This window comes from Acartia tonsa, chromosome 4 (assembly GCF_053477335.1).
Source record: "Acartia tonsa isolate MP-2025a chromosome 4, ASM5347733v1, whole genome shotgun sequence".
Taxonomy (NCBI): Eukaryota; Metazoa; Arthropoda; class Copepoda; order Calanoida; family Acartiidae; genus Acartia; species Acartia tonsa.
The window spans coordinates 41,134,534-41,147,998 of record NC_137263.1 but is presented as its reverse complement, the minus strand read 5'-3'; the positions used below and the strand labels follow the sequence as shown (position 1 = coordinate 41,147,998).

The 13,465-nt window shown below is 31.1% G+C and overlaps 1 protein-coding gene across 1 annotated transcript; it reads right to left on the bottom strand.

Annotated features, from left to right (window-relative positions):
- Positions 1-6: 6 nt before the first annotated feature.
- On the bottom strand, positions 7-12,706 carry LOC145315472 (uncharacterized). Its single transcript, XM_080155455.1, has 6 exons — positions 12,613-12,706; positions 7,854-7,982; positions 3,187-3,304; positions 1,642-1,700; positions 574-783; positions 7-171 (listed from the first exon to the last, which is right to left on the bottom strand). The coding sequence occupies exons 1-6, from the start codon at positions 12,646-12,648 to the stop codon at positions 7-9; spliced, it is 717 nt and encodes a 238-aa protein (XP_080011581.1). The 5' UTR covers positions 12,649-12,706.
- Positions 12,707-13,465: the final 759 nt, after the last annotated feature.

Sequence of the window (13,465 nt, the reverse complement as noted above, 5' to 3'; positions counted from 1 at the left end):
AAATGATTAAAAGCCATTAAAGTTCTTGGATATATTTTTATCATAAATAAAACAAAACTGTTCCTTAGGTCCTTGAAGTCCTTCTGGTCCTGGAGATCCAGGATCCCCTGGCTCCCCTCGTAGTCCCAGGCTTCCAGGTGGTCCCTCCTCTCCTTGCGGTCCTACTGGCCCCTAAAATATGTAGTAATACATATAATATTTTTATGGGACCTAAAGGGATAAGACAATGCAAGATAAATTGATATACATACAACCCTACAAAATTAACCCTTCTGTATTAGTTTTTAGAGTAATTTTTTTCAATCAATACAAATTAAATAGTTATAAAACAACTTCTATATTATATTTTGAATAACTACATTTCTTGACTATACCATTTCATAAACACTTCTCTTCCTTCCCAGTTAACCCTTCAAAAGTTTAATTAAATTCGAATATTTCAAGATTTAAATTATTTAATTTAATTAAGCTTATTGCTTTTAGGGAATAATTTCTAAAATAGCTCTTGTAACTTCAATTTTATCACCAAAATAATCCCTTTAAAGACTTATTTCCTGCCGCTCCTGATCTTACCGGTAATCCTGACGGCCCTTCTGGCCCCAGAGGTCCTGGAGGTCCAACGGGTCCAGGTATTAGCTTCGGGTTCAAATCCTTCACATATAATCTGAGGAGAGACTCATTACATCCACAGGTTGTTGATCCCTGGCTGTTATGATCCAGCCAGCTCTGTCCGGGTGGTCCTGGAGGACCTGGAGGTCCACGAACTGTCATACCTGGAGGTCCCTGATAAAAAGAATAGATTGGTTTAAAAAACTTTTATCTTCAAACGATAATTTTTAGGTTTTTTTTATTATTAATCGGATTCTCTTAAAAGTTTTAAAATGCAATTTGCTTGATATTAGATTCTTTAATTAATCTTATTATGCACTTATGTACCGTTTTGATATTGTTTATCTTAACATATATATATATAATTCTACATTTTTTGCCAAGCAAGAAAAAGAAGTAAAGTTTGAGTTTATAGATTCTTTATTCAACTAGTCATCTATAAACCTGATTTTAGAATAACAGTAAAACTTGAAGATTCTGTTGGAGACAGGACTTTATTTTATACAACTTATGGAGCAAAGCTACTATTTTCATATATCATTACTAGTATAGAACTAAAATAACAGGATATAGATAAATTATTACTTAAAATTGGCTTTTTCCATGGATGAAACTTTTATAATTCAATGAGTATATAATATAATAACATCAAGAAAATTAAAATGCATAGATGAAATTTAATTGAATAGTGAACTGAATCATAACAATAATATCTGAAGTAATAGTAAGTAAAAGTATTCTAAAAAAATAGATTCTAGATAAAAGGAAAAAAGTCACAAAAAATGTTAATTTTCATGTTACTCATAAGCTCTAAAATTAGACGATAGAACAATGAATATATATGCGGACTTTCTAGACAACTGTAAAGTTGCTAAATCGTACATAATTGTTACAGGAATCATCTCGCAAAGTTTGAAATCAATAGGACAATTCTAACATGCCAAAATAAAGATTTAGAGCTTTTCGTTACATACGGACGTACAAAACATAATTTTCAAAAAGCCTAGCTTTTACTAAAAAGTGCATACTTACCCTAAGCCCTCTGTCTCCCTTCTCCCCCTTTATAGTTGTCCCAGAGCTGTTCGGATTAACTAAATGATTAAACTTTGTAAGGGATAAGTAAATAAATGGAGTTTCAAGCCCTTAGTACACCAGGCCAATATCATATTTAGTAGGGAAAGAAAGCCGCTAGACTTGAAGTTGTCTTACAGCCAAAAAAATCATTTAAAATGGCTTCGTGTTACTACCTTTATACAGCAGATTGTTTATGTTTTGTTACATAGTCTGTCATACGATAAACTTTGAACCAGGAATTCAGATTTCAATTGGATTACAAAAGTTAAGTCTTTTAAAGCATACAGACTTCCTTATTCAGAAGGTAATGTTTTTTTTTGTAACTAATGATTTTTGCCAGTCTTTCCACGATATATCTTAACTTAATCTTAACAGCTAACTAATTTTTATCTTTTAGTCAAAGGTTCAAAGCTTAGCAAATATAAAATTTATTTTTAAACCTTTTATATCTTCAAAAGTTATGACTACACACTACCCTGTCCCGTTTTAGAAAAATTTTGTTAAAATTTTTGCCCCCAGCCATAATATGGTTGATTTATGCAAAATAATGACCCATGCAAAATATTTTTTCTGTAATGCAAAAATTGCGATGGTACAAGCACTGCAAAATTTTTAAAATTTGCAAAAAGACCTGTTTTTAAAGCTCTTGTACCATCTCAATTTTAAAGATTTTTAAAAAATTTCAATTCTAGTGTGTCAAAATAAACCTGAAATTTACCAAAAAAAATGGGGACAGTCTCAATTCTAACATATGAAGGACAAAGGTGTAGCAAGTAATCTTTCAAAGTAAAAATTGCCAGATTTCATACACAAATAATAGGGTTAGGCTGGATTGGATGGATACAGATATCCGGCTGATCTATAATTCTGGATATCAAGTATTTAGGTTTATATTGACACACTAGAATTGAAATTTCTTAAAAATCTTTAAAATTGAGATGAAACAAAAGCTTTAAAAACGGTCTTTTTGCAGATTTTAAAAAGTTTGTACCATCTCAATTTTAAAGATTTTTACGAAATTTCAATTCTAGTGTGTCAATATAACCCTAAATACTTGATATCCAGAATTATGAATCAGCCGGATATCTGTATCTATCGATTCCAGCCCAACCCCATTATTTATGTATGAAATTTGGCAATTTTTACTTTGGAAAATTACTTGCTACACCTTCTTCCATTATATGTTAGAATTGAGACTGCCCCCCATTTTTTTTGGTAAATTTCAGGTTTATATAGACACACTAGAATTGAAATTTTGTAAAAATCTTTAAAATTGAGATGGTACAAGAGCTTTAAAAACAGGTCTTTTTTGCAAATTTTAAAAACTTTGCAGTGCTTGTACCATCGCAATTTTTGCATTACAGAAAAAATATTTTGCATGGGTCAATATTTTGCATAAATCAACTATATTATGGCTGGGGGCAAAAATTTTAACAAAATTTTTCAAATCCGGGACAGGCTACTACACACACACAGTCTTGTTCTAATGAATGCACTACTTACCATTTTCATGTCTCATTTGATGCTTGTTGAGTTGATTATCATAGCTGCTGTAGCTGTCTGGAGGTCCATGGATCCCGTGCATCTCTCCCATACGTTCCAGGTCATCATTCAACAAGACCTTAATTAACAAGGATGACAAGTAGCTGGACAAACTATCTAAAAAAAATCAGCAGTGTGACGTCAAAAAAAACGAGGGATTATACAATTTTTTTAATGGGTTTTCTTTCCCACTTCTCCTCTCATCTCCCTCATTTCTATGACGTCACATGGCTGATTTTTAAGACACTTTGTCCAGCTAAGGATGACAACCTATATAAAGCAAAGCTCAACAAATTAGATAATGGATAAACAAGCTTTGAAAAATATTGACTAGAAAAGTTTAAATATTGATTGAAAAGAATAATGCTAAAAATAAGGACATACGGACGGAAAAATTTGTCATAAATGTATTAAAGCTTCACCTTTAAAACAGGGAAAACAATTGAATATGTTGAGACAGCACCAAATAATCCAAAAACTAATATGCCTTTGTAAAAAGGAAAATATAAAACAAATTCCTCCCCCCAAATATTTTGATGTCCAGCAGAAAAAATTTAAATGTAAAAGATGAAGGCATACTTGCTATTTATACGAGGGACATTAGCACGGTTCAAAATAGTCAGATTATAAGAAATAAATAAATATACTATGGCATTGTATTTTAACGATAAAATGAGACGTCATTTAATTTACTTTGTAAAAATCTTATGTTAACTATCCCATTTTTTAAATTTGGCCTTAGGTTTTAATGTTTAATTTGTAAAAATTAAAATATGATAAAAACTTGAATTTTTTGCAATATTCATTTTGAGTTTTGACTGTAGCAAAGCACTTGCTTCGGAAAAAGAACACAATTAAAACACAGAAGAAAAGAGAGTAATCTATAAATTGATTACCCCCCCCCCCCTTTCTACAATTTAAGGTATATTTTGCCCTAGATGTATTGAACTGCAGGGGGGATTAGACTATAAAAGTTTTAAAGATTTTTAATCAATATAATAGATTTGAAATCTGCATAAAATTTTAAGGATTTTTTATAAAATTCGTTTTTTATATAATTCTTTATTTAAAGGCGCAAATACAAATTAAGTTAAATAATTTTGAGATCTGTGATTGGTGGATTGAAAACTATCTGCGCTCTGATTGGAGAAGCTTAAGTGACGTACATCATTCAACCAATTAGAGCGTAGGTAGTTTCCAATCCAGCTATCCTATTGGTCAAAATTTATTAACTTAAATCGTATTTGCGCCTTTAAATAAAGAATTATATAAAAAAACGAATTTTATAAAAAATCCTTAAAATTTTATGCAGATTTCAAATCTATTATATTGATTAAAAATCTTTAAAACTTTTATAGTCTAGGGGGGATATCTTTAAAATTATTTAAGCTGAAAAGAAATTTTTGTAGATATGTCTTTAGGTAGCTTATTTTATTGAGAAAAAAACAGACAAAATTATTTAGAATAGTGGACAGGACTAATGTTCCATGTACATCCAAGTTTTATTGTCCAGAGGATTTTTATTATTGCGAGTAGAGATCTTTTCATGTAATACCAATATATTGAAACAACTTTCTTTCAAATCCTGTGCACGCAAATCTTTTTTTGCATAGAAAGCAGAAAACTTTTTTTTTTATCCAAACAATAAGTTTATTTTTGTATCTTTTAATATTTTTGTATATATTGGACGTATATGTAATTATGTAATTCTTTTTGAAATAAAATATAAATTGAAAAAAGTTTAAAAATATTCCTAATTTAAAAAAAAATAATGCACACCCTCCCTTCCAACTGTAAGAAATTTACAGGACTCGGAACCCTCAGATTAAAACCGTTTAGGTGCTTTATATACATAATTATTGAATAGACGGCTTGTCATATTAGAAACAAATTCAGACAAAGCCTGGAAATTTTTTAGATTTCTCTCCTGCAGGGCTGTTACTAAACAAATAAACCTAACCTATCCTAACCTTGAAGGAATTACCCAAATATGATAATGATTTAAGAATACTGAAAGAATTGGTAAAAGAAATCCAAAACTGCCTATAAATAAAGAACTCATATTGACATAATTAAAACTCAACAAAAAATCTAAATTCTAAATCTTATGCATTATTAGTGAAGATGATATTCGATTTGGTTATGTAAATTGTGAATTCATATCCAATTTAGTTGCAATATATGTGTGTAAAGGGTGAGTGAGAAAAAAATAAGATTTGATAGGTGGATAAAACGCTATTATTATGTTAACCTCTAATAAAAAGAACTATTGGTGTTCTGTATGAAGCTAAAAATCTCAGTAATAATATTGTGATCGGGTTGTGCTTTACAGGAAACATTTTTATATTTCAAATTGGAAGGTTTTAGGCTATTTATAGATGTATGTCTGTCTTAATGGCTTGTAAGATTGAGCTTTATTTTAAGGCGGAATATTATTGATCTTGAGAAGTTTTCTGATTTATTGAAGAGAATAATATTCATAATAATAATAGTTATTTCTCGCATCGTATTATAAACAGCTTCCCGCGGATATAGAATGTTCAGTTATAAGATTAAAACCAGTTTTTTTTAGCCCCGAAGTGCTAAAAGCACGGGCAAAAATAACTGGTTTTAATCTTATGATTGTACATTTTTATATTCGTAGAAAGCTGGATATAATACGATGCTAGACATAGTTTTTTCGTATGGATTAGAACCGGTTCCTATCCACCGGATTCGAATGAATACGAGAAAATGATATTATTACATTAGTTAATTTTCTGTTTTAAAAAATTGAAAATCCATTATTGGCTGTATATAGGCAACCCTGTATGAAGAAGTTGAATTGCAAAGTCTGATAGTGAAATGTCAAGTTTATGTTGATTTATCCTATTAATCATTTTACTTTAGGGTGCCCTTAATTATTACCTATTTTACTTTAGCTTATGTGATTTCTCCTATAACTAATTTTATTTTGGGTCACAATTATACAAATTTTTTACACTCTATAATGTAGATTTATTCTATAACTCTAGTTTACTTTAGTGTTGTAATTATCTAAAGAAAGCAATTATATTGATTGAAAAATTTTTAGGTATTACTTAATTTTCCTTATTTAAAAAAATCAATACAAGGAAATTATAAAATATATAGGAAAATTGTTTTTTAAGAGTTCAAAACCACAACCTTTTAATCGCCCATACACAGAATAATATCCAAGCAATTAATATTTATACATGAAAAATAGCAAAAAGGTATTATGAAAGGGCACCAATTTTCTATCAAAGTTTGCCATATTCACTTATTTACATTTCTATATAAATTGAACAAACTATCTATCTATCTTAAGTTTGTAACTATATATCTAAACAATTTAACTATCTCAGGTTCTCGGCATCGGCACCAGCTTTTACGTGGTCCTTACTTTTAGCAATTGTGTTGGTTTCCTTTTTACTCTTACAGATAAAAAAGAACAGATGTTTTCGACCCATTTTTAAAAACGTGGATACCTTTGATTCTTATAATTTACATGAATTTACATAAATGCTTATCTAGCTGGCTTTTCTAGAGATGGAAGTTCTTGTAGCTAATTTTCGAATTTGTGGATTTAGCTTTAAGTGAATCATTGCATTGTAGTATAGCCTAATATAAATTATTTTACTTTTTTAGTAGCGAAGCTACTCTATAATTCACTTTGTCCGTCCGTCCGTCAGTCCGTAACGCTATGGGGGAAATGGGATTTACTCAGCTCCTATAAAAGATAGAATGCTGAAATTTTTTGACAGCATTCCCATCAATAAGGAACACAATTAAGTATAAAACATCGATGGCGGTAGGAACGCTTTTAAGCAGGTTTTAGGCTATTTTTGTATTTTTCACATTTTTCTCCATATCTTTGGTGTTTATGTTCCGATTTCCAAAATCTTTTTAGTTATAGATATCAAAATTAAATTTTCTGTCCTTTTAAGAAAACAACTATGACGGTCAGACTGTCTTTCAGCAGGTTTTAGGCTATTTTTTTTATTTTTCACATTTTTCTCGATATCTTTGGTGTTTATGGTACGATTTCCAAAATTTTTTAAGTTATGAAATTACATATCAAAATTAAATTTCCTGTTGTTTAAAGAAAATAACCATGACGGTCAGGCTTCCTTTTTGTAGGTTTTTGGCTATTTTTAAATTTTTCCATATCTTTGATGTATAAAGTCCAATTTTCCAAATTTTTTTAAGTTAAGAATTTGAAAATTAAATTTCCTGTCGTTTTAAGAAAATAAGCATGGCGGTCAGACTGCTTTTTAGCAGGTTTTTGCTATTTTTATATGTTTTACATATTTCCTCATATCTCTGGTGTTTTTGGTCCAATTTTAAAACTTTTTTGGGATATCAGTATCAAAATAATTTTTCCCATTGTTATGAGCATCTTTTATGTTATTTACTTTGATTGTCATCATTATACAAAATAAAACAGGGTTTCATGTTTATTTTCTCCAATAAATCAATTAATAAATACACTTTAAATCTACTTGTACGTATTACCACCTATGATTTTATTTTTTGTGCTTCGCTACTTATGGATGTTGTCATCCTTGTTGGTAATTTACAGAATTTCTAAAGCGGCAATTTTACTGTTACACCGGCCCTGTGCCTACCTTATGTTCAATTTTGTCTCTGGTATGAATCCACCCGACGACTCCACCAATTAGAGCAAGGACAAGTATAGTGAATCCTGTGGCGGCCCCAAATCCAAGCTTCATCTTTCTGGCCGCCTGACCGCCCATCTGAAATTTAAAATAATTAAAATGGCCTACTGTTTTAAAACCGGAATTTAAAAGTTATCCAATCGTTTCAAAGTATTTTGGAAAAGAACAGATTAGGCTATTAGCTTTAGCATTAGTTGTAATTGCATAAATGGTTCCCTGCCCTCTTATTATTAGAGGGGGGGGGGTATAGAGACAAAACTCAGTTTGGACTTCAAGATAAAGGTCGTGCGAACAAAAGGTTGAATGCCTGTTAGGTTATCTAATACAATAGGGGTGTAATTGTGTCAAGTCCGTATGATATCAAACTATTGAAAATTAATAAAGAGTAGCTCCGCTACTTAAAAGTGTACACAAAAATGTTATGAGAGCTTTTGTAATAATATATGTGGGTATATTTATATAGATTAAACATTAAATATTGTATATGTAATAAGAACAAACAAGGAATAGAGGTAATGCAATAACAGTTCATTTTTATTTCTACGCTGCTAATAATCCGCTTATTTTAACAATTATTTTTATTTATTTTTTTAGCCCGTGCCTTCGGTTCCTCGGGGCTAAAAATCTGGTTTTAATCTTATAACAATGTATCAAATGTTTGTTTTTGAAATATAGGCTTTAGTAGCACGCGTAAGTAAAAATTATAAATGTTTTCTTCTCTGAAAGGCAGAGCCTAATCGGTCAAGCAGTTGGCGAAATCTAAAAGCTTCATTCTGACCGACGGACAGGCAGGCATGAGGACAGAAAGACGGACAGGCAGAATGACAAACGGACAGAAATAAATCGTTCTACATAGTATTACCAATATTTGTTGTAATTTATTAAATGTTCTTTATTTCGTTTCCGAGGTAATAAACATATTATCAAACTATGCGTAATCCCTGTATTTCTGAATACAAGCAGACTGCGCCTTTTTTCCCAGGTATACCCAGATTTTCCCTTCCTCCATACCCATCCCCCCGGCCCCCTAACCCAACAACAATAAATACATTTTGAAACAACCAATAAATGTCAAAGGAAAAGATATTAGTTGGTAGTTTGTTAGCAAGTTGTGTATGATGATAGCAACCATAACAGGATATTAGTATTTCATTTTTTACACACTTTCATCTGCCCCAGAGCTCAGCTTAACATTTCTTTTCACAAATATAGACGACATGTTATAAGGGCATACATGCAACTTTTAAATAGGTACTTTTTAGTTTTGATGCAAGTTTTACCTTGCTTAGTCCTTCGAAGATATAATCAACGGGCAGTTACAACTTTCTATGCCACTTTTTAAAAATTACGAAGAAATGTCTCAATGTTAAAAGTTACATCATTTTTAAAGTCAAAATTAACGACCGATTGATTAATGGCTGAAACGTCAAGACACTCAACTTAATGAACCAACAAATTAAAATTCAATAAAAGTCCCCAAAGTTGTTTACTTATCCACTAAGGAAACGTTATTTAAAAACTTTGAGGACTAGTGCAATAAACAGCCCAATGTCCCATTCTTCCCTGAAGAAACTGAACCAGAACCACCTGATTTCGCCAGCAACATTTGTACTAAAGTATTAACAACATACTTGTACACGTACACGTACAATACAGACTTATAAATGTAATAAGTATTCTACACCTTAAACATACATAAAATTATTGTATGTGTTGAATTACTTAAATATCTTGTTAATTGCTATAAAAGGAATTAAAATAACCAACCTAGAACGTCCGTCCAAGCTTTATATTTTTCTAGGCCTGGTTTTTTTCTCACTACTATGGTTTCGTGCTATTTTTATATTGGAATTCCCCCTCCACATCCAAAAAAATCGCATAAATAATAGAAATATCTGAATATTTCAAGTATAATTATATAAATGTATAAAGCTTGGGTAAATGTATCTAATTGAGCAAAATGTATATTCTACCTAAATCTCATGTAAAAGTTTTCTATTCAGCAATACGCACCTTGTTTAAGAAACTTTACTTTTACTTACTTACTCAATAGGGATGCATCAAATATTCCAGACAAAAAGCGGTTTTAAATTACTTATCAGACTAAGATAAAAATTAATTTCTATTAGTCACCTGATGAGTGTATGTGAGTCAGGGACAAGGGAATCATATTCTGACAAACAACTCCAATTTCCCTTCAACCCTTCCCCTTTTCCTTCTCTTCTTTCCCACCTCTCTTCACTTACATGACAAAAACAAACTATATGACCAGATACCCCATAAGGTTTCGTGATTTTTTTTGTAGAATTGTTGGTTAGACTGGCTATCCCTGATTTGAGTAAGCTGAACCTAGCCTAACTGTTCCAAAATCAGATTTAAAACTGACAGACAAACGTCCATATTACCTATCATTAAATGCGTAGCTTTCCTATAAATTTATTTTCGTCAAATAATAGCTTACAGTAACATTCAATACATATGTATAAAAATTTACTATTTGTGGAATCGTCCCTAGATTTTATGGAAATATATGTCAAATCAAAATAAGTTGCTATGATTTTTAAAATTATAACCTGTAAAATTATTATATCAAAACAACATACTGTAATAAGTATCTATGAATAATATGTCAACCATGACCACTTTTATTTTTTGCCATATTGTCAACAAAAACAATGCCAATAATTTCATCATCAGATGGACAGGATGCCCAAATTTAATATTTCAAATTGAACATACTTAAAGTAAAACTATTTTCCTTTAAATTCAAACCTAAATTTGCCTAGCCGATCATCAGTGACAGCTAGGCATTACAGAATTTTCAAGGGGGGGGGGGGGGGGGGTTCGGAGAATAAAAGGCCAAGAGAAATAAGTGCGGTTTTCGCAGCACTTTATTATACGTGTATTAAAATAAAAAGGACTTGCTACATAGGTTCATTACTCAACAAAACTTTCTTTCAAACGAAACGGTATTACCCTTTATTTTATAAGTAGATCACTCTTGGAGCCCCCCTTCCCCGCCAAATTATACATATTTCATTGATTCGATCATTTTGAGTTTGGCCCCTGCAAGCAAATTCAATCCTTGGCAAAAAAACACATTTCCAATTAAGAAGTGTAATGTCCCAGGGATCTAAAAGAATAAGACAATAGCCTATAAATTGATGTATATCCCCAATTATAATACATAAAATTACCCATTCTGTAAATTACAATTAATGGTTGTAATGTTTGAACACTTAACTTAATTAATCAACCAATTAAAAGTCCCCAAAGTTGTTACGCCTACGAATTATAAAACGTTATTATAAATCTTTGGGGACAAGTGTAATAAACAGCCCATTATCCCCTGACTCCCTGGTAATGTCCCCTACAGAATTACAGACAGACCAACAGACAGAGAAAAGACTTGTTGGTAGTATACAAAAGAAACAAGTTGTCAAACTCAAATAACATCCGAGTAATTTCAGGGAGTAAGGGAGGGGACAATGGGCAATTAATTCAATTTAAGAGTTTTTAAAGAAAGGCCATGAAAACCAGAATAATCCCGAAAATATGGTGGAAATTGTAAAGTGATTGTTGATTAAATCTAGAAAACCATAAACTAAGAAAAAAGTTCCAAGAAAAAAAAGCAATCATTTGAAAATAAGATTACCAGTATTACAGACTGACATAACCATTCTGTAATTAATTACTAGAAATATCTCCCTGGATCTCTTCATATGACAGGGAAAGAGAAAAGAGATTTGGGGGCAAGTGATGTGAACACGGAAAAAAGGGGCAGGCAGGCGTGTAGCTGGATGGGCAAGTATATGACCCGCACGCCTTCCTGCCCCTTTTTATCCTGTTTATTTCCCCCGCCTCCCTTCTCCATTTCCCTTTCTCATCTACTTTCAAAAAGGAGGTGGGGATGAAGGGAGTGAAATATAGTATGGGAGGGGGGCTGTGTATTTATATTTGAACTACTCACTGTCTGCAAAACTATATATATTCAAAACTAACATAGCGAGTAACGGCATTTCTTGCGCAAGTCCCCAAACTCAGTCAGAAACTGCTAAATTCTTGCACATTCCCTTTAAGCCAGTCCCCAAAGTCTGAGACTCCTAAAGATTGAATATTCGATCCATTGTCCCCTCCCTTACTCCCTGGAGTAATTTACATTTTCCCTGTAACGGATAGACATACAAGTGAGTTGTAGATTGGCTTCGCTTCTAAAACTACTTTTCAACAATTAGAATTTGGCTTGAAGTATGGATATTTAACTGTCGAATAATGGGATTTTGCTAACGAATCTTTTCAAACTTTTTTTTCTTATTCGAACCCTCCCTTCCACTTTTTTCATTACCCAATGTTTTACATTTTCACTGGAACTAAATTATTCTTTTTAATTAAAAATGTAGAAGTTTTTAAAAAATCTAGTATTAAAATATTCCATGAATTAATATCTATGAACTGCACAAAATATTTATAGTTGTAATATAAGTAGAATAGAAACACTAAGATTAAAATATCAATTCAACGTGATTAAAAATATTTTCCAACTACCAAAAGCATAATTTTGCACGTAAAGAATGTCAGAGGATCTAGGCAGTAAACTATGTTATACATCTATACACTATCTATGTCACTCGGCTAAATGCCATTTTGTTTGCATGTACTTAAAATCTATTAAACAGCTAAGATATTAATTAAAAGATTTCATATTTACCTTTCTGGCTTTAATAGGTTTTTCTGGCATATACATAAAAACTAGCAGTACACTGCGTACAGTTATCTATATTTTACACCCATTTTAGGATTCTGAAAATAATTTACAAGATTAAATTTGTATACGTCTTTAAAACAAGGAGGAGTACGTTATAAGTCATAATTTTAATTTTATGATAAAATAAAAGTAAGGAAACCCCTATTCATTACTAGGGTGAAGATAATTTGTGAATGTGTCCAAGATAAATAACTTACCAAATCTATAGAGTTGCTTCGCAACTTAATGTGTATGTATGAAAATGAAGAAATGTACAGATGCTTTGAAAGTTTAGCTATAGAGAGATATGCTGATATTAATAACAATAAAACTTTCTTCAGATTTATTTTTATATATCATTTATATGATATATGTATATATATACACATATGTATTACTTACATTGACATCTGAAGAAACATTGCCTGTTCTTGTTGCATGGTAAAAGAGCAGTTTCATGCTATCTTATTTTTATTTTGAGTCTTGGTTGGTAAAATATCATTTCAAAGTCTAAATAAAATTCCAATGTTTAAATGTCTATAAGTTGTTTATTATCCAGGATTCTTTAATAGTTATTTCTCGTATCGTATTATAAACGGCTTTCCGCGGATATAGAATGTACAATTATAAGATTAAAACTAGTTTTTTTAGCCCCGTGGTGCCGGAGGCAACGGCTAAAAAAACTAGTTTTAATCTTATTATTGTACATTTCTATATTCGTAGAAAACTGGATATAATACGATGCTAGACTGAATAATTGCTGAAATCATGTTATTTACTAACAGCCTTGTAGCCGTTTTGGTCTTTCAAAAGTTCC

Bases quoted from the DNA above. Each gene is read 5' to 3' on its own strand.
- LOC145315472 (XM_080155455.1), bottom strand. From the start codon at position 12,648: ATGTATATGCCAGAAAAACCTATTAAAGCCAGAAAG. The intron at 3,305-7,853 runs GTAGGCACAGGG...TTGTTAATTAAG, and splicing joins GAGACAAAATTGAACATAAG to GTCTTGTTGAATGATGACCT. The intron at 1,701-3,186 runs GTAAGTAGTGCA...TTAATCATTTAG, and splicing joins TCAAATGAGACATGAAAATG to TTAATCCGAACAGCTCTGGG.